The 26,653-nt window shown below is 49.0% G+C and overlaps 2 protein-coding genes and 10 non-coding genes across 12 annotated transcripts; all 12 read left to right on the forward strand.

Annotated features, from left to right (window-relative positions):
• Positions 203-274, forward strand: TRNAP-AGG. Its single transcript has one exon. It is a non-coding gene; the product is annotated as a tRNA-Pro (tRNA).
• TRNAK-CUU lies at positions 700-772 on the forward strand. The gene has a single exon. It is a non-coding gene; the product is annotated as a tRNA-Lys (tRNA).
• TRNAP-UGG lies at positions 1,952-2,023 on the forward strand. Its single transcript has one exon. It is a non-coding gene; the product is annotated as a tRNA-Pro (tRNA).
• Positions 2,447-2,519, forward strand: TRNAK-CUU. The gene has a single exon. It is a non-coding gene; the product is annotated as a tRNA-Lys (tRNA).
• On the forward strand, positions 3,333-3,404 carry TRNAP-UGG. Its single transcript has one exon. It is a non-coding gene; the product is annotated as a tRNA-Pro (tRNA).
• TRNAP-AGG lies at positions 4,666-4,737 on the forward strand. Its single transcript has one exon. It is a non-coding gene; the product is annotated as a tRNA-Pro (tRNA).
• On the forward strand, positions 7,024-7,096 carry TRNAK-CUU. The gene has a single exon. It is a non-coding gene; the product is annotated as a tRNA-Lys (tRNA).
• Positions 7,658-7,729, forward strand: TRNAP-AGG. Its single transcript has one exon. It is a non-coding gene; the product is annotated as a tRNA-Pro (tRNA).
• On the forward strand, positions 10,367-10,439 carry TRNAR-CCU. The gene has a single exon. It is a non-coding gene; the product is annotated as a tRNA-Arg (tRNA).
• Positions 11,805-11,877, forward strand: TRNAK-CUU. The gene has a single exon. It is a non-coding gene; the product is annotated as a tRNA-Lys (tRNA).
• LOC102185624 (olfactory receptor 1F1-like) lies at positions 17,770-18,726 on the forward strand. Its single transcript, XM_005697917.2, has one exon. It carries the CDS (start codon positions 17,770-17,772, stop codon positions 18,724-18,726), a length of 957 nt encoding a protein of 318 aa, XP_005697974.2.
• Positions 23,770-25,696, forward strand: LOC102185889 (olfactory receptor 1F1-like). The gene is made up of 2 exons (XM_018039856.1): positions 23,770-23,796; positions 24,749-25,696. Exons 1-2 carry the CDS (start codon positions 23,770-23,772, stop codon positions 25,694-25,696), a joined length of 975 nt encoding a protein of 324 aa, XP_017895345.1.

Raw genomic sequence — 26,653 nt, forward strand, 5'->3', positions numbered from 1 at the left:
ACTGTCGGAGCTCGGGGGCTTCTGTCCGTTTTGCCAGCCCGGGAGCGCTGAGTTTTCCCCGCGCTCATCATTCCTGGAAGCCCGCACTTCCCAGTGGGTCTGAAACTGGGGTCTCCCTTCCGCACCACCTTAGTGGCGTCGCCGGTCCAGCTCCAAGACACCACGGCATCAGAGAGGAGAGCCAAAAAACCTTAAGATGTACGGCTCGTTGGTCTAGGGGTATGATTCTCGCTTAGGGTGCGAGAGGTCCCGGGTTCAAATCCCGGACGAGCCCTGCTTTTCTGCCCCACTTGTGGGTCTCAGGGCCCATTCTGTGCCTCCCCTTGTCGTCGTTTCAAAATTTTCACTGAGGCCCAGTAGCCAAAGTGTCTCCACGAGTGTCTTAAAATCTACTTTTTCAGTCGGAGTTCCAGGCACGGAAGACGGAGAGAGGTTGCCTTCTCCATAAGGAGCCAGTGATTCGCCGCTTGCAGGTCTCTGAACCGTCAGGCCTGGGCCCCACAGTCCCAGGTCAGGAAGCCAGGATATCGGCGTGCAGAGAGGTGATGCGCTGCTGGCGTTTGCGTCTGGAGCCCAGCCCCGCCTCAAATCCAGTCACCCCATGTTCCCGCTGACCCCAGGACTTGCCCCATCCTGTCATTTGGGGCGGTCCACAGTCGTCAAGTTCCGACACCTGTCCGCAGAGGAGTCTGTGCAGTCGCCCGGCTAGCTCAGTCGGTAGAGCATGAGACTCTTAATCTCAGGGTCGTGGGTTCGAGCCCCACGTTGGGCGTAGGTTTTGCTGCCTATTTGGATTTTTACCTCCCGTGCGTTGGTCTGCTCCCAGCTGTCTATTCCCGATTTAAAACTGCCTTGTTGGAGGCACAGGGTGCAGACACACGCAACTTCCTGCTCTCCACTGATGCGTTTAAACTGTGTTGTTGAAGACCCATAAGATTCCCTTGCACTACAAGGAGATCAAACCAGTCCATCCTAAAAGAAATCAACCCTGAATATTCATTGGAAGGACTGATGCTGAAGCTCCAATCCTTTGGCCACCCGATGCCAAGAGCCAACTCATTGGAAAAGACCCTGATGTTCGGAAAGATTGAAGGCAGGTGGGAAGGGGGAGAAGGGGATGGGCAGAGGATGATGGTTGGATGGCATCATTGAGTCAATGACCGTGAGTTAGAGGGAACTCCTGGAGCTGATGATGGACGAGGAGGCCTGGCATGCTGACGTCCACAGGGTCACAAAGAGTCGGACACGACTGAGCGGCTGAACAACATTGGAAGCCATGCTGGGTCCTGCCCTCGTCCTTGTCAGCTCCTTGTAGCGGGTGGGTCTCTCTCTCATGGGGGCTCGTAGACTCCTATTCCTGGAAGGTCAAGAAAGTAAGCAGATCAGGACAAGGCAAGAATCAACGCCATTTAAGGCTCACAAGGGTTTTCCTCCTCAAGGAACACCGGTTCCAATTTAAAAAAAACCAAAGTGTAAAAACCTGAGCCCCTCCTCCTTCCCCTGGACCAGGGAGCCGTGGCTGGAACCGCCTCCCGCTCCTCCTCTAGGTCAGTCACGCTGCTCCGTTGGGGCAGAATTGGATTCAGGTGTCTGTTAACTAGAGGAATATAGGATTCTTCCAGAATCTGTTTTGCTCGCCTCCCTCACTCGGGCCCGGGTATCCCCGATCGGTCCCTAGGTGAGGCCTCTTGCAGACGAGCTGCCCTGGGCGCGGAGTCTCCTGCCTCCATTTGAGGCCAGAACTGAGCAGAGCTGCAGCTGCGGGGTCTCCTCCAGCTCCCGCCGCACAAGGAGCAGATAATCCAACCGTCCCTCTGAAACTGGACTGCAGCTACGAACCTGTGACCTGGGGTTCGCAGGTGGGGATGCAGACAACTGAACTATGGTGGGGAGTGTCACCGGAGTCACCTGCTGAAGGAGGGGATGGGGGCGGGGCAACCGTGGTATGTGTGGCTCGTTGGTCTAGGGGTATGATTCTCGCTTTGGGTGCGAGAGGTCCCGGGTTCAAATCCCGGACGAGCCCTGCTTTTCTTTCCCACTTGCGGGTCTCAGGGCCCTCTCTGAGCCTTCCATTGTCGTTTTAAATTTTTTCACTGAGGCCCAGTAGCCAAAGTGTCTCCGTGAGTCTCCTAACAAGCTACATTGTCAGCCTGTGCTGGAGGAACAAGGAACGGAAGACAGAGATGGTCCCTTCCTCTGCATTGGGAGTCCGTTCTTCGCTGGTGGCAGGTCAAGCTTGGACCCGACGGTCCTCGGTCAGGAGGCCAAGGCTTCGGCGTGGGGAGAGGCGATGTACTGCTGGCGTTTGCAGCCGAAGCCCACCCCCCACCTCAAATCCAGGCACTCCACTTACCCACTGACCCTGGTTCCTGCTCCATACTGTCGTTTGGGGCCGTCCACAGCCGGTCAACTTCGGAAACCTGGCCAAAGGTAGCTCCTGCCAGTCGCCCGGCTGGCTCAGTCGGTAGAGCAGGAGACTCTTGGTCTCAGGGTCGCGGGTTCGAGCCCCGCGCTGGGCGTGGCTTTTGCTGCCTGTTGTGGATTCGAGCGCCACGTGCGTTGGTTTTCTGCTCCCAGCTGTCCATTCCCAACTAAACAGTGCTCTGTTGGGGGCACAGGGTGCAGACACACAGAGATTCCTGCTCACCACAGGAAGCCACGCGGGGCCCTCCCTTGCCTTGTCTGCTCCTTGTAATGGTTGGGCCTCACATGGGAAATTCTGGACTCCCATTTCTGGAAGGCCAGGAGAGTAAGTTCAGGACAAGGCAAGAACCAGCGCCCTTAAGGGCTGACAAGTCCCCCAAATTAAAAGGTGTGAAGACCTAGGCTGCTCTGGGAATTTGACCCTCTTGCACCTAATGGATACTCCTACCCCTGGACAATGAGCGGTCCTTTGGAACCTCCTCCTCTCGCTCAGAGACTGCTCTGTTGGGGGAGGAATTTGGTTCAAGTGTCGATTAAGTAGAGGGATATAGGGTTGTTCCGTAGTTCCAGAGTCTGTTTTGCCTCAGGCCCAGGCACCCCTCGGTCCCTAGGAGAGGCTTCTTGCGGGCGAGGTGTTCTGGGTGGAGAATCTCCTGCCTCTATTTGAGGCCAGAACTGAGCAAAGCTGCAGCTGGAGGGTGGAGGTGGGGTCTCCCTCCAGTTCCCGCCGCACGAAGAGCAGATAATCGAAACGTCCCTATGGAACCAGCCTGCGGCTGAGAACCCGCGACCCTTAGATCCCCCAGAGCCGGATTCGCAGGGGCGCACGCTGACAACTGAGCTATGGCAGCGAGCTTCACTGGAGTCACCTGCAGAAGGACTGGAGACGGGAGGTGGAGTGGTGTAGTGGCTCGTTGGTCTAGGGGTATGATTCTCGCTTTGGGTGCGAGAGGTCCCGGGTTCAAATCCCGGACGAGCCCCGCAGCCTCTTTTTTTTAACCGGAGGACTGAGGTTTGCTCTGGTGGAAGCCTCCGGGAGACACAGACTAGACAGCGTCCTCAAAGAGTCGGACATGCGGTAGCCGCTCCTGCAAACAGAGTGAAGGAAAGTGTCTCGTAGGTTGCCCTAGGGCTCCAGGTCTCTGATTATTCAGGAGGATCACTGCTCCAGCCCCCGATCAGCCCTACTGAAACTTAAAGTTGCATTTTAGTGGCGGGGAGGCGGGGAGAGAGAAAGAGACTCCCGGGCTTCCCTGGGCACAACTTCATTCTTGGGTCGGGGGTCTCTTCCCCGGGGCTTTCCCTGATGAGAGGGCGAAGAAATGGGGCCAAGTATCCAGAAGGGCTGCGGAGTGGCTGGACGTCGAGGGAGGACATAGGGACTGCAGACTCTGCCCAGACCTGACCCCCGACTCCTGGACACGGGCTCTCGTTGCTCGGAGGGAGGCCTCCTCCTACTCCCCAGCCCCACCGCAGGGCCCGCCTCCTCCCCCAGCTGGGCTGGGAGGGCATCGTGACCCGTCCTGGTGCGCGGTCTGGTTGATGGGCTAACCCGCCCCCCTCTAGGGACCACCCCCTGATCAGGCCATCCGAGGGCATCTGAGGCCGGGACCTTTGCTGGATCAGTCGATAGAACAAAGCGACTCTCACAGTCAAGCCTTGTGGGTTGGGGGCCCCGCGTCCGGAACGCGCTTTCTAGGTTTTGACCTGCGGGGGCGGGAGCTGGGAGCCGAGCCGGGAGAAGCGAGAGCAGCGCGGGAGGCCGAGGCCGAGGCGGTGTCCCCTCCGTGCACTCCGCCGGCGTTTGTTGAGCGATCATCAGCGGCCGCGCCTTGGGGGTTCGGTCATCCCCAAAGCAAGCATACCAGAGATCGCGGCCCCGGGACCCTCCGCGCCCCCGCCGGCTCTCGAGCTCTCCCGCGCACCCCGGAGTCCCTCGCCGGCTCTGTCCAGCGGGTCCCCTGCGTTCGCTGGGGCGAGGAGGCCTGCGAAATGACCGATGAGCGGCGCGGGGACAGAGGCCGGCCCCCCTTCCTGGTCCGGGGCTCTCTGTCGTCCTTGGGCGGAGGGGAGGCGACGCGGGGCCCTGGATTGGGGGAGTGCTCAGTTTTCTCCGCGTCCATCAGTCCTGGGACTCGACACTTCCCAGGGGCTGGAAATCGGAGTCTCCATTCCCCGTCAGTTGCGTGGCACGGCCCATCCAGCCGCGAGCCCACCGGCAGGGTCCCACTGTAAGCCAGTGGCTCGTTGGTCTAGGGGTATGATTCTCGCTTAGGGTGCGAGAGGTCCCGGGTTCAAATCCCGGACGAGCCCTATTTTCCCTCCCCAATTGCGGGTCTCAGGAGTCACTCTCTGCTTCCCCTTGTCATTTTAAAACTCTTTTTGAGGCCCAGGAGCGAAAGTGTCTCCACAAGTCTGGCCACAAACGACTTTGTTAGTCCAAGCTCCAGGCACCGAAGACTGGAGAGGTGTTTCCTTCTGCACATCAGGAGCTAGTTCTTAGTCGGTTGGAGGCCTCTGAACTGTCACGCCTGGGCCCCACAGTCCCTAGTCAGGAGGGCAGGGCATCCACTTAGGGAGAGCCGATGGGCTGCAGGCATTCGCATCACTAAATCCAGTCACTCTACCTGGCGTGGACTCAGGCGCCTCCCCTCCTTCCTTCCCGGAAGTCAGCAGGAGTCCCGGGACCTCCGGCACCGCGGGGTACCCAAGGTCCTGGGCCCCAGCGCCAAATTCCCTCCGCCCTGTACTGCGGAGGCCGCCCTTGAGGTGCAAGAGGTGGACACCGGGACCCCCAACCCCCTGCGGGGTCTCAGGTACTTGCCAGGATGTCTTCAGCATATGCTGGAAAGAGTGCCATGGGATGCCACAGTGAAAATTACAAGGAAACTAGGCGTCATGAGCAACAACCAGTGAATGATAGATAGGAAAATAAAGTTGGAAAGACGCTAAGATTATCAGACACAGACTATAACACAACTATCCTTACTATGTATAAAAACATGAAAGACAATAATGAAAATATATTTGAGAACTGAAGCTACGTAAAATGCTCTAGAAGAATGAAACAGGCCTATATTTGTCTAAAAATATGCAAAAAGTGAAACAAATCTCAATAGATGTATGCAATGGTTTAGAAAGATGAAAGAAATGGTAAACTAAAAATACATCAAAACAAATAATATAAAATAAACAAAACCCCTAAAATATCCTAATATTACAAATTAAGCAACACACTTCTAGAAGTCATATGAGTTAAGGAAGAAATTACAGTGGGATTTAAAATACTTTGAAGTAAATGATGATGAAAAATACTACATACCAAAACCTTTAAGACACAGCTAAAGCAGTAGTTAGAGGAAAATTGATAGCCTTAGATGTGTATAATAAAGAAGACAAGCTGAAAGCTAATGACAAGAAGTTAGAAAAAGTACAGCAAAAAATAAACCCAGATAAATTAGAACAAGGGGAGAAATGATGAAGCGCTGAAAATAATGATGTTGATGGAGAAGGAAATGGCAACCCACTCTAGTACTCTTGCCTGGAAAAGTCCATGGACAGAGGAGCCCGGCGGGCTGCAGTCCATGGAGTTACATGACTGAGCACGCGTGCATGAGGATGGAGGAAGATGGTTGGTAGCAATAAACTGGTAGAACTAAAAAAAAAAAAAAAAAAGATAATAATGATGTTGAAAACAAGCATACATTAGCGACTAATGACAAAAAGTTAATGCTATTGATGAACTCTGCAAAAACTGATTAAGAAATAATGACAGAAGACAAATATAACCCATGTTAGAGAATGACTTTACAGTTATTGGATAAATTAAGAAGATAATAAAAGTATATTCTAAATAACTTTGTGAAAGCTGTTAGTACCCATAACTTGCCCAAATTATCTACAAAATACTGCAGCAAATTTCAAGTTTGTGGTGAAACCTTGAAAATACTCTATTTGAGGTTAGAAATGCAACAAGGATGCTGAGACTCTCTGCTTCTGTTGAACATTTTATCGGAGACAGTGAGTCACCCCATACATTGCTGGTGGGAATGTAAAATTGGACACTCATGCTGGAAAACACTGCAGCATTTTCTTTAAAAACTAAACTTATAACCAGCATATGACCCAGCAATTTGGGTATTTATCTCAGAACAATGAAGGCTTCTGTTCACACAGAAATCTGTACACAAGTCTATAGTTGTTTTATTTGAAACTGCCAAGAAACTGGAAATAATCCAGATGTCCCCTCAGGGGTCAATTGTGCAGTTCGCCCTAGGTTTATGCTGCTCTCTCCGGGCAACTTGGCCCAGCTCCTCCTCCCTAAGCCCACGGTCAGGTGGGCGGGTGGGCACAGGGGCCAGACTGGGTTCCCCAGCTACAGGGTGCTGAGGGAAGTCCTGGAATAGAGGAACTGTTGTCGTATAAGTGGCTGTAGGTGGAGAGTGGAGCTTGAAGTGGGGACTCCCTGTGAGGCCCAGGAACCTTTGGCTACTGACCACCTGCCCTGGTGTCCACATCTAAGTCAGTACCCGTCACCTAGGTCCCATCACCTTTATATTACCCCATCAATAGATGCAAGGGTAAGGTTTCTTCATGGTTGCCCAGCTAGCTCAGTCGGTAGAGCATGAGACTCTTAATCTCAGGGTCGTGGGTTCGAGCCCCACGTTGGGCGTTGTCTTTTCTTGGTTTGGACCTTTTGGAGTCCGGAGAAACTCAGCAGGTGAGCATCAGTGAGCATCAGATGGATACCAGGATACTACAGCTGGGGGAGCCCCTTTTCCAAGCAAGGCAATCCTGCGACCTGCCATCAAAAGGCACTCAACTGCCCAGCCGGACCCACAGCTCCTTGCTGGCTTTTAGCCCTGGCTTTGACCCCAGCTCCTCCTCAAGCATGTTCCTGGCTGCAAGAAGTGTCAGCTAAGTGACCTAAAGGCCAAGCTGGGATGCTAATATAGCCCGCCTTTCCTGGCGTTGGGCTCATTGTAATCTGAGCACAGGGACCACTAGACTTGGTTGGGGTGGGGGGGTGTGGGTAGGGTTGCAGGGGCTGCTTCCCAACTTGCCAGCACAGGAACCTCTGGAGTCCTCCCCTTGCCCACTAATCTATGAGCTCAACACTTTCCCATGGGTCTGAAATTGGAGCCTCCTCCCTGCTCCACCTCACTGGTCTCCCGAATTCCATATCCGGGATGCCACGGAGTTATAGAAGAGACCCAGAGGGTAGAATTTGTGTGGCTCGTTGGTCTAGGGGTATGATTCTCGCTTAGGGTGCGAGAGGTCCCGGGTTCAAATCCCGGACGAGCCCATTTATTTCCGTTTTTACATGAAAATAGCTCTTCTCTAGAGATTTGAGAACTATGCCAAGTCCCCAGATGTTGTACTTCAAAGCTCCACACTTCGAGAGAATTAGAGAAAACATTTAAAAGCTTCAAGCTGTTTCCAGATACTTTAAACTTTTAGTAGGAGTCTTGGGGATTCAGGGGTGTGGACATCACAGTGCAGGGCAATGCCTGTGGGGCTTTGGTCAGGTTAAGGCCGGCAGGGGAGAAAACCTGGAACAGTCTCCCCAAATCACCTACCTTTCAGGCTTCGAGTCCAGCAATTAATTACTCCATTGAGACTGAAACATCCCTGCTAAGTGTCCAGTAATGTATTGGGCCTGACTCCGGCACCCAAGGCCCTCCTCTTCTTTCTTGATACCATTCTCTCCCTCCTTCTCTCCTCTCCTGTCACTCCTCACTCCCAGGTCTGCCCTGGTTTCACAGCCCCAGGTCAGGGAAGGGTTCCGGGAGCCTGGGTTGGGCACAGAGACCTGGGGTCCATGCTTTCAGGATCGGGGTCCTGTCCCCGCTCTGAACCTCAGGCTGTATTAGGCCCCATTTTTGGTGGCTGGGGGTCCAGGTGGAGTTTGAGTTTGACCCTTAAGGAGTTGCAAATCTAGAGAGCTGCTTTCAGTAAAACGCAAAGATTCCCCACTTCCAGGGGCAATCACATGCCAAGGTCAGTCACCCTGTAGGTCAGGGTCACCACAGACGGAGACCAGGGCCATCTCTCAGGCCAAATCGCCTCTTTTTCCAGAGTCTGCTGCAGAACTCCAAGGCTGATTTGACTGTTGGATTTGATTTCCTGGAGGGAGAGGGGGAACCATCTCTCTCCAAATTTGTTAAACAAACAAAAACACTTTAACTTATTGGTTAAAAAACTATAAACAGTTTTAAAGAAGTTATAAAGAAAAACACCCTGGCAGAGTTGAGGTTTCCAGTAACACAAATGGGTTTTGGGGACCAACCCTCTTTCAAAAAACAACTGAAAATATTGGATATAAACAAACAAACAAACCTCAAAGCAGTGAAGAGCTTGCTTTTGGAAAAGTCAAGAAGGGCCTAATTTAAACGGATGTGGCGAACCAGAGGGATGATGGCGGCCCGAAGTTGCCGTGGAGCAAGGACACCTGCCAATCTCGGCAAACGTGACAGCCTTGGGCTCCGGGAGACCGAGGCAGAGCCCAGGATCTGCTCCTGGGTCCCCCCTGGAATCTGTGACCCCCAGAGATGAGTATGGACAGGAACACACTCGTCCCGCCCCAACGCCGCCAGCTGCTTCTGCAATGCGAGTTCCCCGGCGTCTCCTCCTCCCGGCCCCTTTTACTAAATAAAATAAAAGGCGAGCCTGTGCGGAGACGGCGCGCACCCGTGGGACAAAGCACACCCGAGGCACAAGGGGCCCACGTCTACCGCGTCCTGTTTCCTCCCAGTGTCCGCCGTGTTGTTCCCATGCTGGTTTCTCCCCGGTTTCCGGGCTGGTGGCTCCAGCGCCCCCGACTCCTAGCCCGCCGCTTCATCCGGGCGGGTGGCCAGCCTGCCAGGACCAACAGGACAAAGGAGATTAGAAGTCGCGGCAACTGAATCAAAGTTTGTCCTCTGATTCTGTCCTGGATTTTTTTTTTTTTTTTTTTAGCCATAAAGGACATATTGGAGGAGATTGAATCTGGACTGCGCATGGATAATCTTGTTGCTTGAGTAACAAAGGATGAAATCGGGATAGGGGGTGACGAGAGGAGAATCTGAGGTCCCGGGAGCTCTCCTGAGGGGCTGCGGCGGGGTGGGGGTGGGGGTCGGAACTTGAGCGGCTCTGGATTCTGCTGACTTTTTACCCTTCGGATTAATTAGAAACTTCAGTAAAGAAAGAAAGGTGGGTGGTGAGGGAAATTGCAGGGGGTGTGTCCCGATCCCGCGGACTTCGGCTTTGGGCAGCTCCAAGGGTGTGGTTTGGCCTGGAAAAGCGAGGTCGGGCGGGGAGTATTCTGCGGGCTGGCGGTCTCCCGGACGTTGCCAAGCCCTGGGTGACGATGCCCAACGCAGGAGACTGTGGGGGAGGTTCTGACTGCCGCCTGCGGCTGAGCCTCGGGGGGCGCTGAGGGGTCGCCTCTCCGGCTCTCGGTGTTGGCCCCGCACGCCTTCTTTCAGCCCCGCGCTCCCCCGGGTCTTCTGTCCAGCCGCGTCCCCGGAGGACTGAACGTTTATCACACACACCGCAGGGTGGTCCTGCCCAACGCGCTGCGGACTGATGCAGCCAGGGACCCTCACTGCTCGCTGCATCTGTCAGCAGCAGGACAATCCAGGGCGTTCTGGAGACGGAGACTCCCGCTGGAGGAAGCCGACAAACCGGACTCCGCGGAGCGCGCGGGAGGAGCCGCGGGAATGCAGGAAGAGGAGGGCGCAGCGGGAGGCGGGGGCGCCGCGCGCACAGGAGCTCTGCCGCGAGCGTCGGTTGTCGGTTTCGCTCAGGACTCTGCTCCTTGGCGTCTTGAACAGAAACTGGGACCTTGTAGGGACTCAACCAGGTTTCTAGTAAGCACTCAAACCAATTCCTGGATTACTTTCTAACTACTGGCGGCTAGTTATTCCTTCTTCCCGAGTTATTGGGAACAATCTTGGCAGCAGCCCCAGTGGCCTAATGGATAAGGCACTGGCCTCCTAAGCCAGGGATTGTGGGTTCGAGTCCCACCTGGGGTAGGATGAGGGACGATCTGTCTTTCCTTAGATGGGAAGATGCATTTTGGGTCATTAGAAGATACAAAGATTCCCCACAATCCCTCACAAGGAAGGACAAAGACGGTGTTCCTGTACGTCTAAATGGGAAAACACGTGTGGTTACACATACACCTTAATGTGGTGATATGTGTGGTTTCATTCGAATTTTGCAAAGCAGTCTATTCTTTGATCTTCTAATTCCAATTCTTTGAATCTGTCTCAGAGATAAAACTACTGATGTAAGTACAAGGATGTTTTATTGCAGCAGAGTTTGATAAATAATAAATAAAAGGGAGATGGGATTGGCCATCTGTGGGAGACAGATGGAATATATTTTCCTTCATTAACACTGTTCAGCCTCAGAAGAGAATGTTCAGTCTATCCCAGTCGACTTGGAAGTTTTTGCTCTGAAAGGTGTGCTCTATGCATTTCTTACGTAACAAACAGTAACTCCCAAGCTGCAGCTGTTCCTGCTTGACGGTACAGAAAGGAATCAGGTGTGGAAGGACCCAGGAAGGAAGGGGAGAAAAAAAGCGACTCTAGCAAAATGCAGAAATACACAGATCAAAAACTAAACAGAAAATGTGGACAGCAGACCTTGCCCCTTTGAAATGTAAGAACTGAAGGGGCACTTAGGGGAGAATTGGAAGTAAGTGGGGGCAATGATAACGTTGACTAGATCTAGGTTAGGACTGTGGGTGATTTTCTGCCTGGACTTCTGTTATTTCAGTATAGCTACTTTTGTGACTTTTTATAATCACACACCAGGAGAAAGTGCCCCGTGTCCTCAGAAACATCTCTTTTCTCTTTCTTTCTTCTTTTAATAACTGAAGAGGGCAGGGCAAGTTTCCTAACAGGGAAGAGGGAATTGCCCCTTAAAAGACTCCTACCGCACTTCCTGCTTGCCTGTTGTGTTAAAAAACTGCAGGCATCGAGTCTGGTGAAGAAGGAAACAAAAATGAACAGCAGCAATTTCCTTTGATCTGGAGTCTGGCCCCCTTTCTTCCTCTTTCTTAAAAATCTAATTTGTCAACTGCGGTATCCTCAGTGCTTGGCATACATTAAATGTTCAATCAACACTTGAGTGAATAGATGACAGTTAGGCGAGTGACCTCTGGTATGTTGGGACACGTTTGGGGTCCAGAACTTATGGGAAGATGCATGCTCCCCACCAGGCGGCGCAGCGCAGCTCCGTGGGTTTCGCTGGCTCCTGGCCCAAGGAGTCCCCGCTTCGACCGAACTCTCATCCTCCTGCAGCAGCTGTCGGTGATGCTCCCACTTCATCTTCAGGATCTTGTCAGGTAGTAGGTGCACACTTTCTCCTGAAGGGAGGAAAAGTCCCTGTGAGCCCGGCTAGCTCAGTCGGTAGAGCATGAGACTCTTAATCTCAGGGTCGTGGGTTCGAGCCCCACGTTGGGCGTACAGTCTTGTTTTGTGTTTTTCCTTTTTGCAGGGGAAGGCACGAAAGCCAGGATTCTTTTAAATACATACCAGAAGGTGTCTTTGAATGAAAATTCTTAATTTAGCAAGACTTAGAAAGATGGTATCTATAGTACTGTATCAATTTTTAAAAAGGGCAACCAAAAAAACAATTACAAAAAAGAAAACAGAATAAAGAAAGACAGCCAGATATACTGCCTCCTGAGCGAATCCTGGAAGCAGCAAATGTCACATTTGTAATGAACAGTTTTCTAGTAGGGGCTTCCCTCATGGTCCAGGGGCTAAGACTCTGTGCTCACAATGCAAAGGGGCCCGGTTGGGCACTAGATCCCACATGCCTCAACTAAAGACACCGCATGCCTCTGCTAGACCTGGTGCAGCCAAATAAATAAATATTTTAGAAAATTTTTTTCTAGTAGCCTCGTTATATTCTTAAAAATGAAGTCAATGTTAATAATATGTTTTATCTTATCTGTGCTTAGTCACCCAGTCATGTCCAACTGTTTGGGACCCTTGGACTGTAGCCCACCAGGCTCCTCTGTCCATGGGATTTTCCAGGCAAGGATAACTGGAGTGGGCTGCCATTGTCCTCCTCCAGGGGGTCTTCCCGACTGAGGGACTAAACCCATGTCTGCTTGTCTCCTGCACTGCAGGCAGATTCTTTACCTGCTGAGCCATAACTAAGTTATTATAATTTCCCACATAATAATATACAAATTATCAATGAGATATATTATAGTCTCAACCTCAGTACTTTCGAAATTTTGAATCAGATGGTTCTGGGGGGGTGGGGGGAAGGGGGGTGGCCTGTGCATGGCAGAATGTTTAGCAGTATCCTTGGCCTCTAGATGTCAGTAGCCTCCTTGTGACAACCAACAATGTCTCCATACACTGTCCAAAGTCCTCTGGGAGGCAAAGTTGTTTCTGCTTGGAGTCATTTGTCTAGAGAACCGAGGGCATACATATTGGTACAAACAGTTCACGCGTGGAATCTGACAGGAGGGCTAACTTGACAAGGGCCAGATGGCAGGGTCATTTCATCCTGAGACAGCCAACTCAGAAGGCAGCCTGGTAAGGTCAGGAAATAGGCTGTGTACAGAGGACTTTACTAACAAAGCAAAGTTGCTGGACTTTGCTGTACAGTCAAAGCTATGGTTCTTCCAGCAGTCATGTTTGGATGTGACAGTTGGACCATAAAGAAGGCTGAGTGCCAAAGAACTGATGTTTTTGAACTGTGGTGCTGGAGAGTCCCTTTTACTACAAGGAGATCAAACCAGTCAATCCTAAAGAAAATCAACCCTGAATATTCATTGGAAGGACAGATGCTGAAGCTAAAGCTCCAGTACTTTGGCCACCTGAAGTGGCCGACTCATTGGAAAAGACCTTGATGCTGGGAAAGATTGATGGCAGGAGGAAAAGGGGACGACAGAGGATAAGATGGTTAGGTGACATCACCAACTCAATGGACACGAGTTTGAGCAAACTCTGGGAGATAGTGAAGGACAGGGAAGCCTGGTGTGCTGCAGTCCATGGGGTTGCAAAGAGTCTGAAAAGAGTTAGCGACTGAACAACAACAAGAGGACTTCACAAATACGCTGATACATTGAGACGAGCAGGAGCCAGAATTCTTGCTGGTGGAGTTGGAAAGAGAAGGCTTCAACAAATCCTATGGTGTTGCACTGGAGTTGGAGGTATTACTAACGTTTTCTGGTAACTTGGTAACTGTTGTTTCACCGGTAAAGAGGGTTGTAGTACTGACTTCATAAAGTGAAGTTGAAGTGAAAGTGAAAGTGAAGTTGCTCAGTCGCGTCTGACTCTTTGCGACCCCATGAATACCAGGCTCCTCCGTCCATGGGATTTTCTAGGCAAGGGTACTGGAGTAGGTTGCCATTGGTGGCTCGGAGGGTAAAGCGTCTGCTTGCAGGGTGGGAGACCTGGGTTCGATCCCTGGGTTGGGAAGATGCCCACTCCAGTATCCTGGCCTGTATAGTTGATGGGGTCGCAAAGAGTCAGATATGAGTGAGTGACTTTCACTTTCACTTTCACGTTATGATCTCAATCCTTGCATCTCCTTATATTTAGAAGAGCACTAAATCCCTTCATGGTGACATCAGATACTCACTACTAGCAGAAGACTCCATAAAAGCAGGTCTTAAGTAGTATGTTTTCCTGCCTGCCATCAGCATCTTTTCTAGTTCTATCAGTTTTCTGTATTTCTTAACTGGCATAGTCTATATAACGAAATTTTTGCTTTTTGCCGTGTCCGTCCGTCTCAAGGAGAGGAGCTGCCGCCCTTAGGCTCATAAGCAAAGGATGGACGTGTGGAACCGCTCCAGCCTCTAGGTCAGGAGAAACAAGCAGACTCCCCACCGAACCCAATAGGCCGAAGGCCCGCAACGCCTTCAGTTAAGACGGGCTCATTCACCCCAAGACTTCGAGCGCGGAGCCGCCGCTGACTGCAAAGAGGTCGGGTGGTGATGGAGCCTAGTTCCGGCCCGCGAAAGCAAGCCCCTTTCTACGTGCGGACCACCAGCCCCACGACCGCCCGGGCCATCCACCGCAGCCGCCCGCACTTGATCCGAAACAAGTACCGCCGGAGTTGCGCGCGGCCGCCATCCGCAGAGCGCGCGCCATCCTGCGCAGCCCTCGGCCTGTGATGGTGCAGAAGAAGCGGACCTGCCCTACCCCTTGGATGACTCCCTTTCCCGAAGCAATGACATTATCGCCGACTCTCCTAAAGAAAGAGGGAGGGGAGAGGGAGAGGGAGAAGGAAGAAGAAAAAAGAGTAAATGCTAAGTTCATTCGTTTAATTGTTCACTTTCACCTTCAGTTATTCAGGAGATCCGGTTTGATCCCTGGGTCGGGAAGATCCCCTGAAGGAGGGCATGGCAAGCCACTCCAGTGTTCTTGCCTGGAAAATCCCATGGACAGAGGAGTCTGGAGGGCTACAGTCCATGGGGTCGCACAGAGTCGGACAGGCCTGAGGGACTAACATTTAAACTTATCTATGGCAAATTACCTTAAAATATTCTCTTTTAAAAATAGCGTAAATATTGATTCACAAATTTTGACATATTTAATATTTTATAATCACTTATAGGGCTTCCTTGGTTCCAGTTAGGAAAAGGAGTACGTCAAGGCTGTATACTGTCACCCTGCTTATTTAACTTATATGCAGAGTACATCATGAGAAACGCTGGGCTGGAAGAAACACAAGCTGGAATCAGGATTGCTGGGAGAAATATCAATAACCTCAGCTATGCAGATGACACCACTTTTATGGCAGAAAGTGAAGAGGAACTAAAAAGCATCTTGATGAAAGTGAAAGAGGAGAGTGAAAAGGTTGGCTTAAAGCTCAACATTCAGAAAACAAAGATCATGGCATCTGGTCCCATCACTTCATGGGAAATAGATGGGGAAACAGTGGAAACAGTGTCAGACTTTATTTTGGGGGGCTCCAAAATCACTGCAGATGGTGACTGCAGCCATGAAATTGAAAGACGCTTGCTCATTGGAAGTAAAGTTATGACCAGCCTAGATAGCATGTTGAAAAGCAGAGACATTACTTTGTCAACAAAGGACCGTCTAGTCAAGGCTATGGTTTTTCCTGTGGTGGTGTATGGATGTGAGAGTTGGACTGTGAAGAAAGCTGAGTGCTGAAGAATTGATGCTTTTGAACTGTGGTGTTGGAGAAGACTCTTGAGAGTCCCTTGGACTGCAAGGAGATCCAACCAGTCCATTCTAAAGGAGGGCAGTCCTGGGTGTTCTTTGGAAGGAATGATGCTAAAGCTGAAACTCCATTACTTCGGCCACCTCATGAGAAGAGTTGACTACTCATTGGAAAACACTGATGCTGGGAGGGATTGGGGGCAGGAGGAAGAGGGGATGACAGAGGATGAGATGGCTGGATGGCATCACCGACTCAATGGACATGAGTTTGAGTGAACTCCAGGAGTTGGTGATGGACAGGGAGGCCTGGTGTGCTGCAGTTCATGGGATCACAAAGAATTGGACACAACTGAACGACTTCACTTTCACTTTTCACTTTCATGCATTGGAGAAGGAAATGGCAACCCACTCCAGTGTTCTTGCCTGGAGAATCCCAGGGATGGTGGAGCCTGATGGGCTGCCGTCTATGGGGTCGCAGTCAGACATGACTGAAACGACTTAGCAGCAGCAGTGGACATGGTCCTAGCCTAGTGCATTGATGAAGTTAGAGGTCATGGGTGTTTAACATAAATTATCTCATTTAATCTCACAATTCTACAAGGTGATTATTATTTCTCCTTTCTACATAGAGTGAAAATTTGTAATTCTCTGAAGATTGGTAGCTTTCTCAAAGTCATACAACTGATGATGTGGGTCTGGAATTCAGTACCGATCTAGGTGATCCAAAGTTTAACCCTTATCCACCTTCATGTGTATTTCCCAGCAAGGCTAGGTGGGGGATAAAATATAGAATTGGGAGTTTTCTCTAACAGAAGGGTTGCGGCTACTGACGATCCCCAAGATTACATCATTTCCACTGTTGCCAAGTCCTGAAGCAGCAATTATATAATTCTGATGACAGGTCTTTATTATCAGTGTTGGATCCAAAAAAAGCCCACAGAGGAGAGGAGACAGTGACTATCTGCTCGTCTCTAATGAGGCCCTCAGGGCATATGGCCCTAGTGGCCATCTAGTCTCCTGTAAAGAGCTGGCCGTGTGATACCCAAACATCCTTCTTGCACAAACGACTGTGACTGTACACCCCCATCCCCTTGTTCATGCAGACTCAGCCTAAAAACCAAAAGATGAGGCCCTCTCCTTCAGAAAAAAAATCTCTCACCAGGTCTAGAAAAGAGAAGCAAACATGGGAATTCTGGGGACCGTGAAGACTACCATTCTTCCCAGGTAAGAGTCAGATGGGTGGGACTTCATCAATCATTTATTTATTTATGTAAATTTATTTATTTATGTAAATTTATTTATTTACATCCCTATGATGTAAAGCCTTAAGGGGGCACTCCTCATTACATCTGCCTTTTAGCGGCTTTGTAGAAACAGTTCTGAGCTCATATGCAGTTCCTGCTCGGGCATAGCCAATATATTTTATCTGTTTATGAGACCCTGAACTGTGAGGAAAACAAATGGACTGAGTGTCTGCCAATCCTCTGGGTTGTTTCCATTTTAATTTTAGGAATTTGAGTTTGGGAGCTCAGCACACATAGCCAAAAAGGATGGCTCAGAGCTCTGTAAATTGCTCCAGAAATTTGAGCCCAGGGAGGAGTAGCAGTGATACTATCATTACCACCTTGGTAGCAGTTTTTGATTGATCATTATATCATCCGCAGAGCAGGTGTGCTAGGAATGTGTAACAGCTACAGATTAGAGTAAGGGAACTAAAAAATATTCTCTAAGGCCACATCACTAATGATATTAATATCAATGACATCAGTACTCTGTTTCAGGGTATATGCTTACTGTATGTCAGTCTCTATGTCAACCATTTACACTTGTGTTATCCAGTACTCATCATAAATAATAAAGTCTCTATTAATATTCCTGTATCTGCAGTGTTTCTGATACTTACATTAAAAATACATGATTATGGTAGAAAGTTTAAACATACACAAAAGTTATGGACAAAACCACTGTCACATTTTCTCGGGGTCCTTCTAGAGGTACAGCGCAAGCATAAGGAAGCAGCCCTCATTTTGCTAATACAAGAGGCACAAAACATACCCGGAGAAAAGTGCTAATGCCTCAGCAAGGTGTTAATACCACGGCCTTTCTCCTTGCATTCTTCTTAATTGCCCCATTTTCACCATCATTTCCAGGCTTTTGAATTTTTCCTGCTGCTGTCTGCTTTTGGGTCTAGGCTCCCAGCCCCATGGGAGAGGCCAACCAGTCGAGAGTCTCTGAGTTCCTCCTCCTGGGGCTCTCCAGGCAGCCCCAGCAGCAGCGGCTCCTCTTCCTGCTCTTCCTCACCATGTACCTGGCCACGGTCCTGGGAAACCTGCTCATCCTCCTAGCCATCAGCGTGGACTCCCGCCTGCACATCCCCATGTACTTCTTCCTCTGCAACCTGTCCTTCGTGGACACCTGCTTCTCCTCCACCACTGTCCCCAAGGTGCTGGCCAACCCCGTACTCGGGAGCCAGACCATCTCTTTCTCTGGCTGTCTCACGCAGATGTATTTTGTTTTTATGTTCATGGACATGGACAATTTCCTCCTGGCTGTGATGGCCTATGACCGCTTTGCGGCTGTATGCCACCCCTTACACTATTCAGCAAAGATGACCCCCCAGCTCTGTGCCCTGCTGGTCACTGGGTCGTGGGTCATCGCCAACTTGAATGTCCTGTTGCACACCCTGCTGATGGCTCGACTCTCCTTCTGTGCAGACAATGCCATCCCTCACTTCTTCTGTGATGTGACCCCCCTCCTCAAGCTCTCCTGCTCTGACACACACCTCAATGAGGTGATGATGCTGACTGAGGGTGCCCTGATCATGATCACCCCGTTCGTTTGCATCCTGACTTCATACGTCCTTATCACCTGTGCTGTCCTGAGGATCCCATCCACAAAGGGGAGATGGAAAGCCTTCTCCACCTGTGGCTCCCACCTGGCTGTGGTTTCCCTCTTCTATGGCACCATCATTGCTGTGTATTTCAACCCTTCATCCTCACATTCTTCTGAGAAGGACCCTGTAGCTACTGTAATGTACACGGTGGTGACCCCCATGCTGAATCCTTTCATCTACAGCCTGAGGAACAGGGACTTGAAAAGGGCTCTTGGAAAAGTGGTTGGCCGGAAAATGTTTTCTGTCTCAGGAGAGAATCAAAACTGAGCCTCCTCCCCATGCAGATTTATTTTCTTAGCAACTAATTATCTGTTGAGCCGTTTTGCCAAGGGCAGTCTGAAAGGAAACATTGATGGACAGGGAGGCCTGGCGTGCTGCAATTCATGGGGTTGCAGAGAGTCGGACAGGACTGAGCGACTGAACTGAATTGAGGAGCATGTAGAAGACAATCGTTATTTATTTGTGGACCTAATTCACCTATAACCCTGCTGCATCTACCAAGTAAAGAGACTTTTTTTTTAATGACTAACTTTTGAATTATTTTACAACCACATCCAATTTTTTTTAAGTGGTATGTTTAGAAAGATACACGTTCCACATATTTTTGAATATTAAAGTCACCTGGAAGTTACGGCCCACCCACTGATGTCCAGGTCCCAAGCACAGACCAAATAGATCAGAATCTCTGGAAGTGGGGCCCCAACACTGGGGTTTTAGAAGGCTCGCGATTCTACGTGCAGTCAGGATGACGAATCCCTGGTCTCCATCATCTTATGTACTCCCTGTCACGGTGAGTCATCAAGATTTGGTCACAAAAACGCTCACAAGAGTAGTTATGAGACGCAGATAAAGAAACAACCGAGTGAAATATGAAGACTAAAGTCGATAGTAATATTTCAGGTGAGACTCAGGCTCAGGTAGACTTTCGGTTGAGAGCTTGGAGCGGCCAAGCGGCGCAGAATGCGGAAACCCCCTGTGAGCATCCTGATTGGCTGCCTGATCTTAGGGGGCGGGGTCATCCGGGCAATTTTTGATACCAGGAATCCAAATCATCATTTGCTCTTCCTTCTACCGGGACCCACGCCCCCTGCTTTCCTCCCTGGCTAGCAACCCTCTGCCACACCTTCAAAGCAAGTCAAATGCCACCTCGTCCTCCACGAGCCCTTCTGATTCTCGAGCTCTGTTTTTTCCTTTGGTTTATTCTTCCCCTCCCCAAGGATTTCCCACATATTATGAGACAGTCCACACCCAAATTCACATGCTATTCACTTTATTCCCTAGTGTCTGGCACTGCTCTTAGACCAAAGGCAATACTCAGATCCAGCTGAAAGAAAAAAAAAAAAAAAAGGATGAATGAATGTCACCTAAACTGTTATGCCCAGAGTCCAAGTCTCCAAAACTGAGAGAATAAGACGTCCACAGCAATGCAAAAGCATAAAGGGGTTTATTGCTAGCTTGAGTTAGGGCTCAGGTCTCATCCAGCACAGTGGAATCTGACAAGAGCCCGAGCTCTGAATCACATCTACTTTTATACAGATGGTTTTTTGTTCCTGTAACAGCACAGCTGATTGGTTAAACCGGACACGCGCGCACGCGCGCGCGACTTTCAACCTTGCATCCCTATCCGGATTGGCTCAGGTCTGGCTCTGGCGAGGGGGGGGGAGGGGGGGAGCTATGGGGATTTTTTCTGATTGGTCGAGCTACACTGCCTGCGGGAGTTCCCAGTGCCTCAGCTTTTTTAGAGACTAAACCTCAGGCCTAGCCTGCCCCTTAGAGCCTGTCCTGGCTTCAGTTTGGTCCTAACAAAACTTTTATCTATTTCGCCTGTGCTGGGTCTTCATTGCAGTGAAGGGGCTGTGTTACCCAGAGGCATATACCATCTTAGTTCTCCAACCAGGGATGGAACCCGCATCTTCCACATTGGAAGGCAAGTTCTTTACCGCTAGATCACCAGAGAAATCCTTGCCTTAACTTTTAATTTGAACATTCTTTCTTGAGAAGGAGTTTAAAATTTGCCCCATTTAAAAATCACTTTTGTTACTTGACAGGTAATACCTACATACTATGTAACATAAAAAAAAAATCGCTAAGAAGAAGATCAGAATAACTTGTAAATTTGCTGCTCCAAGATAACTTCAGTATTACACATGAATATAGCTTTAGAAACGTTGGCTGCACTTTTCCCATTTGTGTTCTCATTTTCCACCTCCTTCTTCCCATCTCAGTAAAAGTCTTAGAAATTTGATTTTAATGGCCATATAATATTTTATCCACTCGTGGATGCAATTTATTCGTTCCTTGACTGTGGACAACTTAAAGTGTCTCTGTGCTATAGATAACACAGCTGTACGCTTCCTGGCGTAGGAAGCTTTGTGGTAGTGTCACAGTTAGCCTACATACCTATTGCCCCAGCTTGGAGTGAAAATTAAGGTCATTGTTCCTTCATTTCTTCATTATTTCTGTCCCACCCCACCTGATAAAACTGTCAGGAAGTCCAATACCTTTCTCTTGGTGTCAGAGCATCTCAGAAATTCACTCAAAGGAGTCAGTCAGTCTTGCTTTCTGCTGCCAGGTGGAGAGAGAATTGGAAGTTCTCTCTCCGCCCAAGGCCATGATTGTGTGAGCTGCTAGAACCCAGTGTAGCTACTGAACCTTGATCTTGTTTGATCTCCTGGAGGCCTGTTTTGCTGCGGCATTGATGCTCGTGGCTCACATCCCTTTGGGGGTCCACCTCTGGCCTCGGGTCACAGCTATTGGCGGTCAAGTTTATTTTATCCTCCATAAAATTCTGACTCTGCTCCATGGCGGCCCCGTGCATGGGGGCTCCCAGCTCCACTGTGTCAAAGCAGCCCTGCCCATGAACACCCAGCTCAGATCTACCCTCTACCTTTGAGATTCCTGCTGGATCCTTGGGGTCTCTTTTGATGCGGAATGGACTTCAATCAGGTTTCTTCTACACCATAGCTGTATCTGTGAAACAGGATTCACATAAGTGTATATGAAGAGGATAATATTTGGATATTGATTGATTTGAAAAGTGATGAGCATTTTAACTATTTTCTCTGTAATATTTGGATGTTGATTGATCTGTAAAGTAATAAACATTTCAACTATTTTCTCTCTGTATATTAACAGATTTTACCTTTTGATCTGATGCTGGGTTATGGAGGGCATGGAGCTTCATGAATGTTATACATTCATCATAGATTGTATCTGTTAGTAACTGAAAGATCTTTATCCTCTTTAATCCTTTTTTCATCTTAAAGCAGGCTTTAGTTAATATTAAAATCACATCTCTACTTCCTTTCAGCTTGTGTTGATTCATTCTCTCAGACTTTCTAAAATAGTTGACTTGATGAAGGGTTCTTTCCCTGTGTCAGTATCTTTTTTTTTTTTAAGCTTCTAGTACACTAGAGAAAATTAGAATATAATTCTATACATAGAAAGAATAGTCAATGATGACTGTTTCCATCTCCCATTCACTGTTAAAAATAAAGGAAACAGACTTCCCTGGTAGCCCAGCGGTTAAAAATCCACCTGCCAATCCAGGGGACATGGGTTCCATCCCTGGTCCAGGAAGATTCCACACCTTCCGCGGGGCAACTAAGCCTGTTGCCACAACCACTGATGCCTGCAATCTGGAGCCCAGACTCTGAAACAAGAGAAGCCATGGCAATGAGAAGCCCTAGCAACTAGGGAGTAGCTCCCGCTCTCCACAGCTAGAGAAAGTCCCCGCGCAGCAACGAAGACCCAGTTCAGTCAAAAATAAACACATTTATTTTTTAAAAACCCACGAGTATAAAATTAATACATGCTTTGTAAGACACAGTTCTCCGTGTGTTTATTGCTTTTCTGCACATTTTGTGACCAGAGACATTCGCTTCTTCTGTTCTAGATCATTTCTTCAAGGATGTTTCTTTAATGAACAGCACTGGAAGATGGAAACGGTGTGTCTTTCCGGAGCGAAGGGCAGATTTTTCACCATCCAGTGTAATAAATGTATTCTTCTGGAGCAAAGTTCAGCCAGGCTTATTCCCAATGACAAGATCTGATTTCTTAAGCTTGAGGAATCCTCTCCTGTAACACATCCATTGCGTATGCAGCTGCTACTTGTCCTTATTCACATCATTCTGTGAGAATCGGGGCCTAGGAACTGGTGTAAAGGCAGGCACTCTGGCTCCTGCTCCTGCTGGCAGTAACACGGGCATGCCTCATTCTATGGTGCTACGTAGTCACTGCACTTTTTTTTTTTTTTTTTAGCAAATTGAAAGTTGGTGGCAACTCTGTGTCAAACAAGTCTCTTGGTGCCATCTCTCCAGAAACATTTGCTCACTTTGTGTCTCTGTCCTATTTTGGTAATTCTTGCGATATATGAAACTTTTTCATTATTATGATAGTTTTATAGTGACATGTAATCAGTAATCTTTGATGTTACTACTGCAAAAATTCTGGCTCTCTGAAGACTCAGATAGTGGTTAGCACTTTTTTGGCAAAAAAAGTATTTTTAAAGTAAGGTATGGGGCTTCCCTGGTGGTTCAGTGGTAAAGAATCTGCCTGCCAATGAAGGAGACACAGGTTGATCCCTGGTCTGGGAAGATCCCACATGCTGTGAAGCAGCTAAGCCTGCGCACCGCGACTACTGAGCCTCCACTCTAGAGCCCGTGCTCTGCAAGGAGAGAGGCCGCCGCAATGAGAAGCTGCGCAGCACAACTAGAGAGTGGCGCTAACTTGCTGCGACCGGAAAAAAGCCCACATAGCAACGGAGACCAAGCAGAGCCCAAAGTTAATAAATATATAAAATTATTTTTTAAATAAAGTAAGGTATGTACATTTTTTTTAAAAGACACAATGCCACTACATAAATAATTGTCTTGCCTACTTTTTGGCCTCTTTGTACCAAACAATGATGCCAAAAAATATTGTCTAAGGTTTAGATGTCACTCTTGGGTCAAAACTTGAAGATATTAGAAATGAAGCCAGCACTATGGTGATAAATCCCAGACAAAATTCCCTGGGACTTCAAACCTGGGACCTGGCTGATCTGGGCCTGCGCCCGTAGATGGAGAGATTCAGTTATTAAATCCTTGTTCTTCTCTCTAATGAGGCTCTTAGGGAGTTTGGTCCCAATGGCTGTGAAGTTCTTGCAAACACCTGCTCTGTGATTGCCCCAAATATTTTTCCTGCACAGGGGGCTAGGGCCATGAACCCCTGCTCCTCACTCACAGTACCTATCTGTGTTTCCAAGACATTCTGGTCCTCAAAATGGATAAAAGCACTGATGACCACTTATCCAGACATGAAGAATGCTTGATGGCAATAAGCACCAACCTCCCCCAGGTAAGAATACAGCAGTGGAGACACTGATATCTATTAAGACAGGAAATCTTTAAAGGAACCTCCTCTGCTGGGTCTTCCCGATACAGGAAGTTAATAGCAGGAGGTCATGAGTTCATCAGGTGTCACTCAAGATGAACCCAGTAATGATCAACCGTTCCTCTTGTTTCTTTAAGACCCGTGTATGAGTTAGGTGGGTAGGGGAAGAACTGGAATATTTAAGCAGAGACTATATAGTCAAAGAGTCATGCTGTGTAGAACTTGCCCGTTTTTCAGATTTTTAAAATAAAAGTTTCGTCGGTTATGCCTCAATAAATCCTCAATAAAGTACAGGGGAGGAAGCAATGGTATTTTCAAGATAACACCATCAGCTGATTGTTCATCGACTTCTCTGGTGCCCCAGTGGTAAAGAATCTGCCTGGCAATGCCTGCCAATGCAGGTTGGATCCCTGGTTCAGGGAAGATCCCCTGCAGGAGGAATTGGCAACCCACTTAAGTATTCTTGCCTAGAGAATTCCATGGATTGAGGAACCTGGCGAGCGATAGTCCATGGGGTCGCAAAGAGCTGGACACCGGTTAGCGACTAAACAAGCAGCTGGTTGTTCTATTCACGTCTCCTCCAGACCAGTCAGCAAAGACTGTCATTCCCAAAGAGACCACACGAGGGCGACGCTAAAGTTTTAGGCGCTCAGTCGTCTCCGACTCTTTGCGACCCCATAGACTAGCCCGTCAGGCTCCTCTGTCTAAGGGATTCTAATAACATAAGAATCAGTGAGTCCAATAGGGAAAACATCAGAACTGAGTGTTGGAGATCAGTAGCGTAGGTGGGGTGGGCACAACGGAAGTAGCAAATCTATAAACTGATTTGCAAATGTGATCCTGCCTGGAGCCTGATTTCGCAGCTATTGACCTTCCTTGTCTGGGTTTCTGATTTCACTGTTGTCTATTCACCCAGATTCAGCTTAAGAGAGGGGCAAACCAGTCGAGAGTCTCTGAGTTCCTCCTCCTGGGGCTCTCCAGGCAGCCCCAGCAGCAGCGGCTCCTCTTCCTGCTCTTCCTCACCATGTACCTGGCCACGGTCCTGGGAAACCTGCTCATCCTCCTAGCCATCAGCGTGGACTCCCGCCTGCACATCCCCATGTACTTCTTCCTCTGCAACCTGTCCTTCGTGGACACCTGCTTCTCCTCCACCACTGTCCCCAAGGTGCTGGCCAACCACGTACTCGGGAGCCAGACCATCTCTTTCTCTGGCTGTCTCACGCAGATGTACTTTCTCTTTGAGTTTGCTGACATGGACAATTTCCTCCTGGCTGTGATGGCCTATGACCGCTTTGTGGCTGTATGCCACCCCTTACACTATTCAGCAAAGATGACCCCCCAGCTCTGTGCCCTGCTGGTCACTGGATCGTGGGTCACTGCCAGCTTGAATGCTCTGTTGCACACCCTGCTGATGGCTCGACTCTCCTTCTGTACGGACAATGCCATCCCCCACTTCTTCTGTGATGTGACCCCCCTCCTCAAACTCTCCTGCTCTGATACACACCTCAATGAGGTGATGATTCTGACTGAGGGTGCCCTGATCATGATCACCCCGTTCGTTTGCATCCTGGCTTCATACGTCCTTATCACCTGTGCTGTCCTGAGGATCCCATCCACACAGGGGAGATGGAAAGCCTTCTCCACCTGTGGCTCCCACCTGGCTGTGGTTTCCCTCTTCTACGGCACCATCATTGCTGTGTATTTCAACCCTTTGTCCTCCCACTCGTCGGAGAAGGACCCTGTAGCTACTGTGATGTACACGGTGGTGACCCCCATGCTGAATCCTTTCATCTACAGCCTGAGGAACAGGGACTTGAAAGGGGCCTTGCAAAAAGTGATTGGCAGGAAAACATGCTCTTCTTGATGATGGTACCATAGATCTTTCATTGGAAGTTGTGTAAATCTTTGCCAGTTCACTGAAATGTAGCTGTCAGTGTCTACAAAGAACTCAGAATAAAGAAATACTCTCAGCAGATACTTATCAATGACCTGGGACTTAAGTACAACACTTTGAACAGGTAATTGCATTTATTTCTAGTTACTGTATTTTAAATTACTTTGCAAAAAGGTCGAGTTTTCATTTCTAAGTGATCACTTTAAAAAGTTACACAGAACAAACATTTTTGCATTTCCCTTCTGGAAATGTTCTCAGAAACCACTATTGGTTTTCAATCTCGGATGTATGATATTATCAGCCGTGGAGCTTTGAAAGTATATATACTAATGCTGGACTAAATCTTGACTAATTAAATTAGTATCTTTGTGCTGGGACTTGGGCATTAGTAATTTCCCCCCTAAACTTTCCCTAGGGGTTCTAATGCACTTTTTAAAAAAGTTTTGTTTGGTTTTTGGCTGTGGTGGGTCTTCCTTGCTGCAGCTGGGCTTGCTCTAGTTGTGGGGAGCAGGGGCTGCTCTTTGTTGTGGCACGTGGACTTCTCATTGCAGTGGCTTCTCTTGCTGCAGAGCAGAGGCTCTAGGTGTCCTGGCTCAGTAGTTATGGCACATGAGCTTTGTTGCTCCGCAGCATGTGGGATCTTTCTGGACCAGCAATCAAACCATTGTCCCTTGCTTGAAGGTGTATTCTTAACCATTAGACCACCAGGGAACCCCAAAGTACTTTTTCAGCTGGCAATCAGCTGAGTGACTGGAGTGATGCATTTATAGGCACCATCTGGATTGCTGGCAATAAGCAACCTAAGAATCCCCTGGGTTGCTGCAGCCACAGACAGTAGAATGAATTCTCCCTCAGAATGTCCAGAAGGAATCAACCTTGCCAACACTTGGATTTTGGACTTCTAGCCACCAGAGCTGTGAGATAAAT

Source organism: Capra hircus, chromosome 25 (genome assembly GCF_001704415.2).
Source record: "Capra hircus breed San Clemente chromosome 25, ASM170441v1, whole genome shotgun sequence".
Taxonomy (NCBI): Eukaryota; Metazoa; Chordata; class Mammalia; order Artiodactyla; family Bovidae; genus Capra; species Capra hircus.

What these genes read in the sequence shown, in the direction of transcription:
- LOC102185624 (XM_005697917.2), top strand. Translation starts at nt 17,770, where the DNA reads ATGGGAGAGGCCAACCAGTCGAGAGTCTCTGAGTTCCTCCTCCTGGGG.
- LOC102185889 (XM_018039856.1), top strand. Translation starts at nt 23,770, where the DNA reads ATGGCAATAAGCACCAACCTCCCCCAG. An exon ending in TAAGCACCAACCTCCCCCAG is followed by an intron (nt 23,797 to 24,748) that starts GTAAGAATACAG and finishes CTATTCACCCAG; the next exon opens with ATTCAGCTTAAGAGAGGGGC.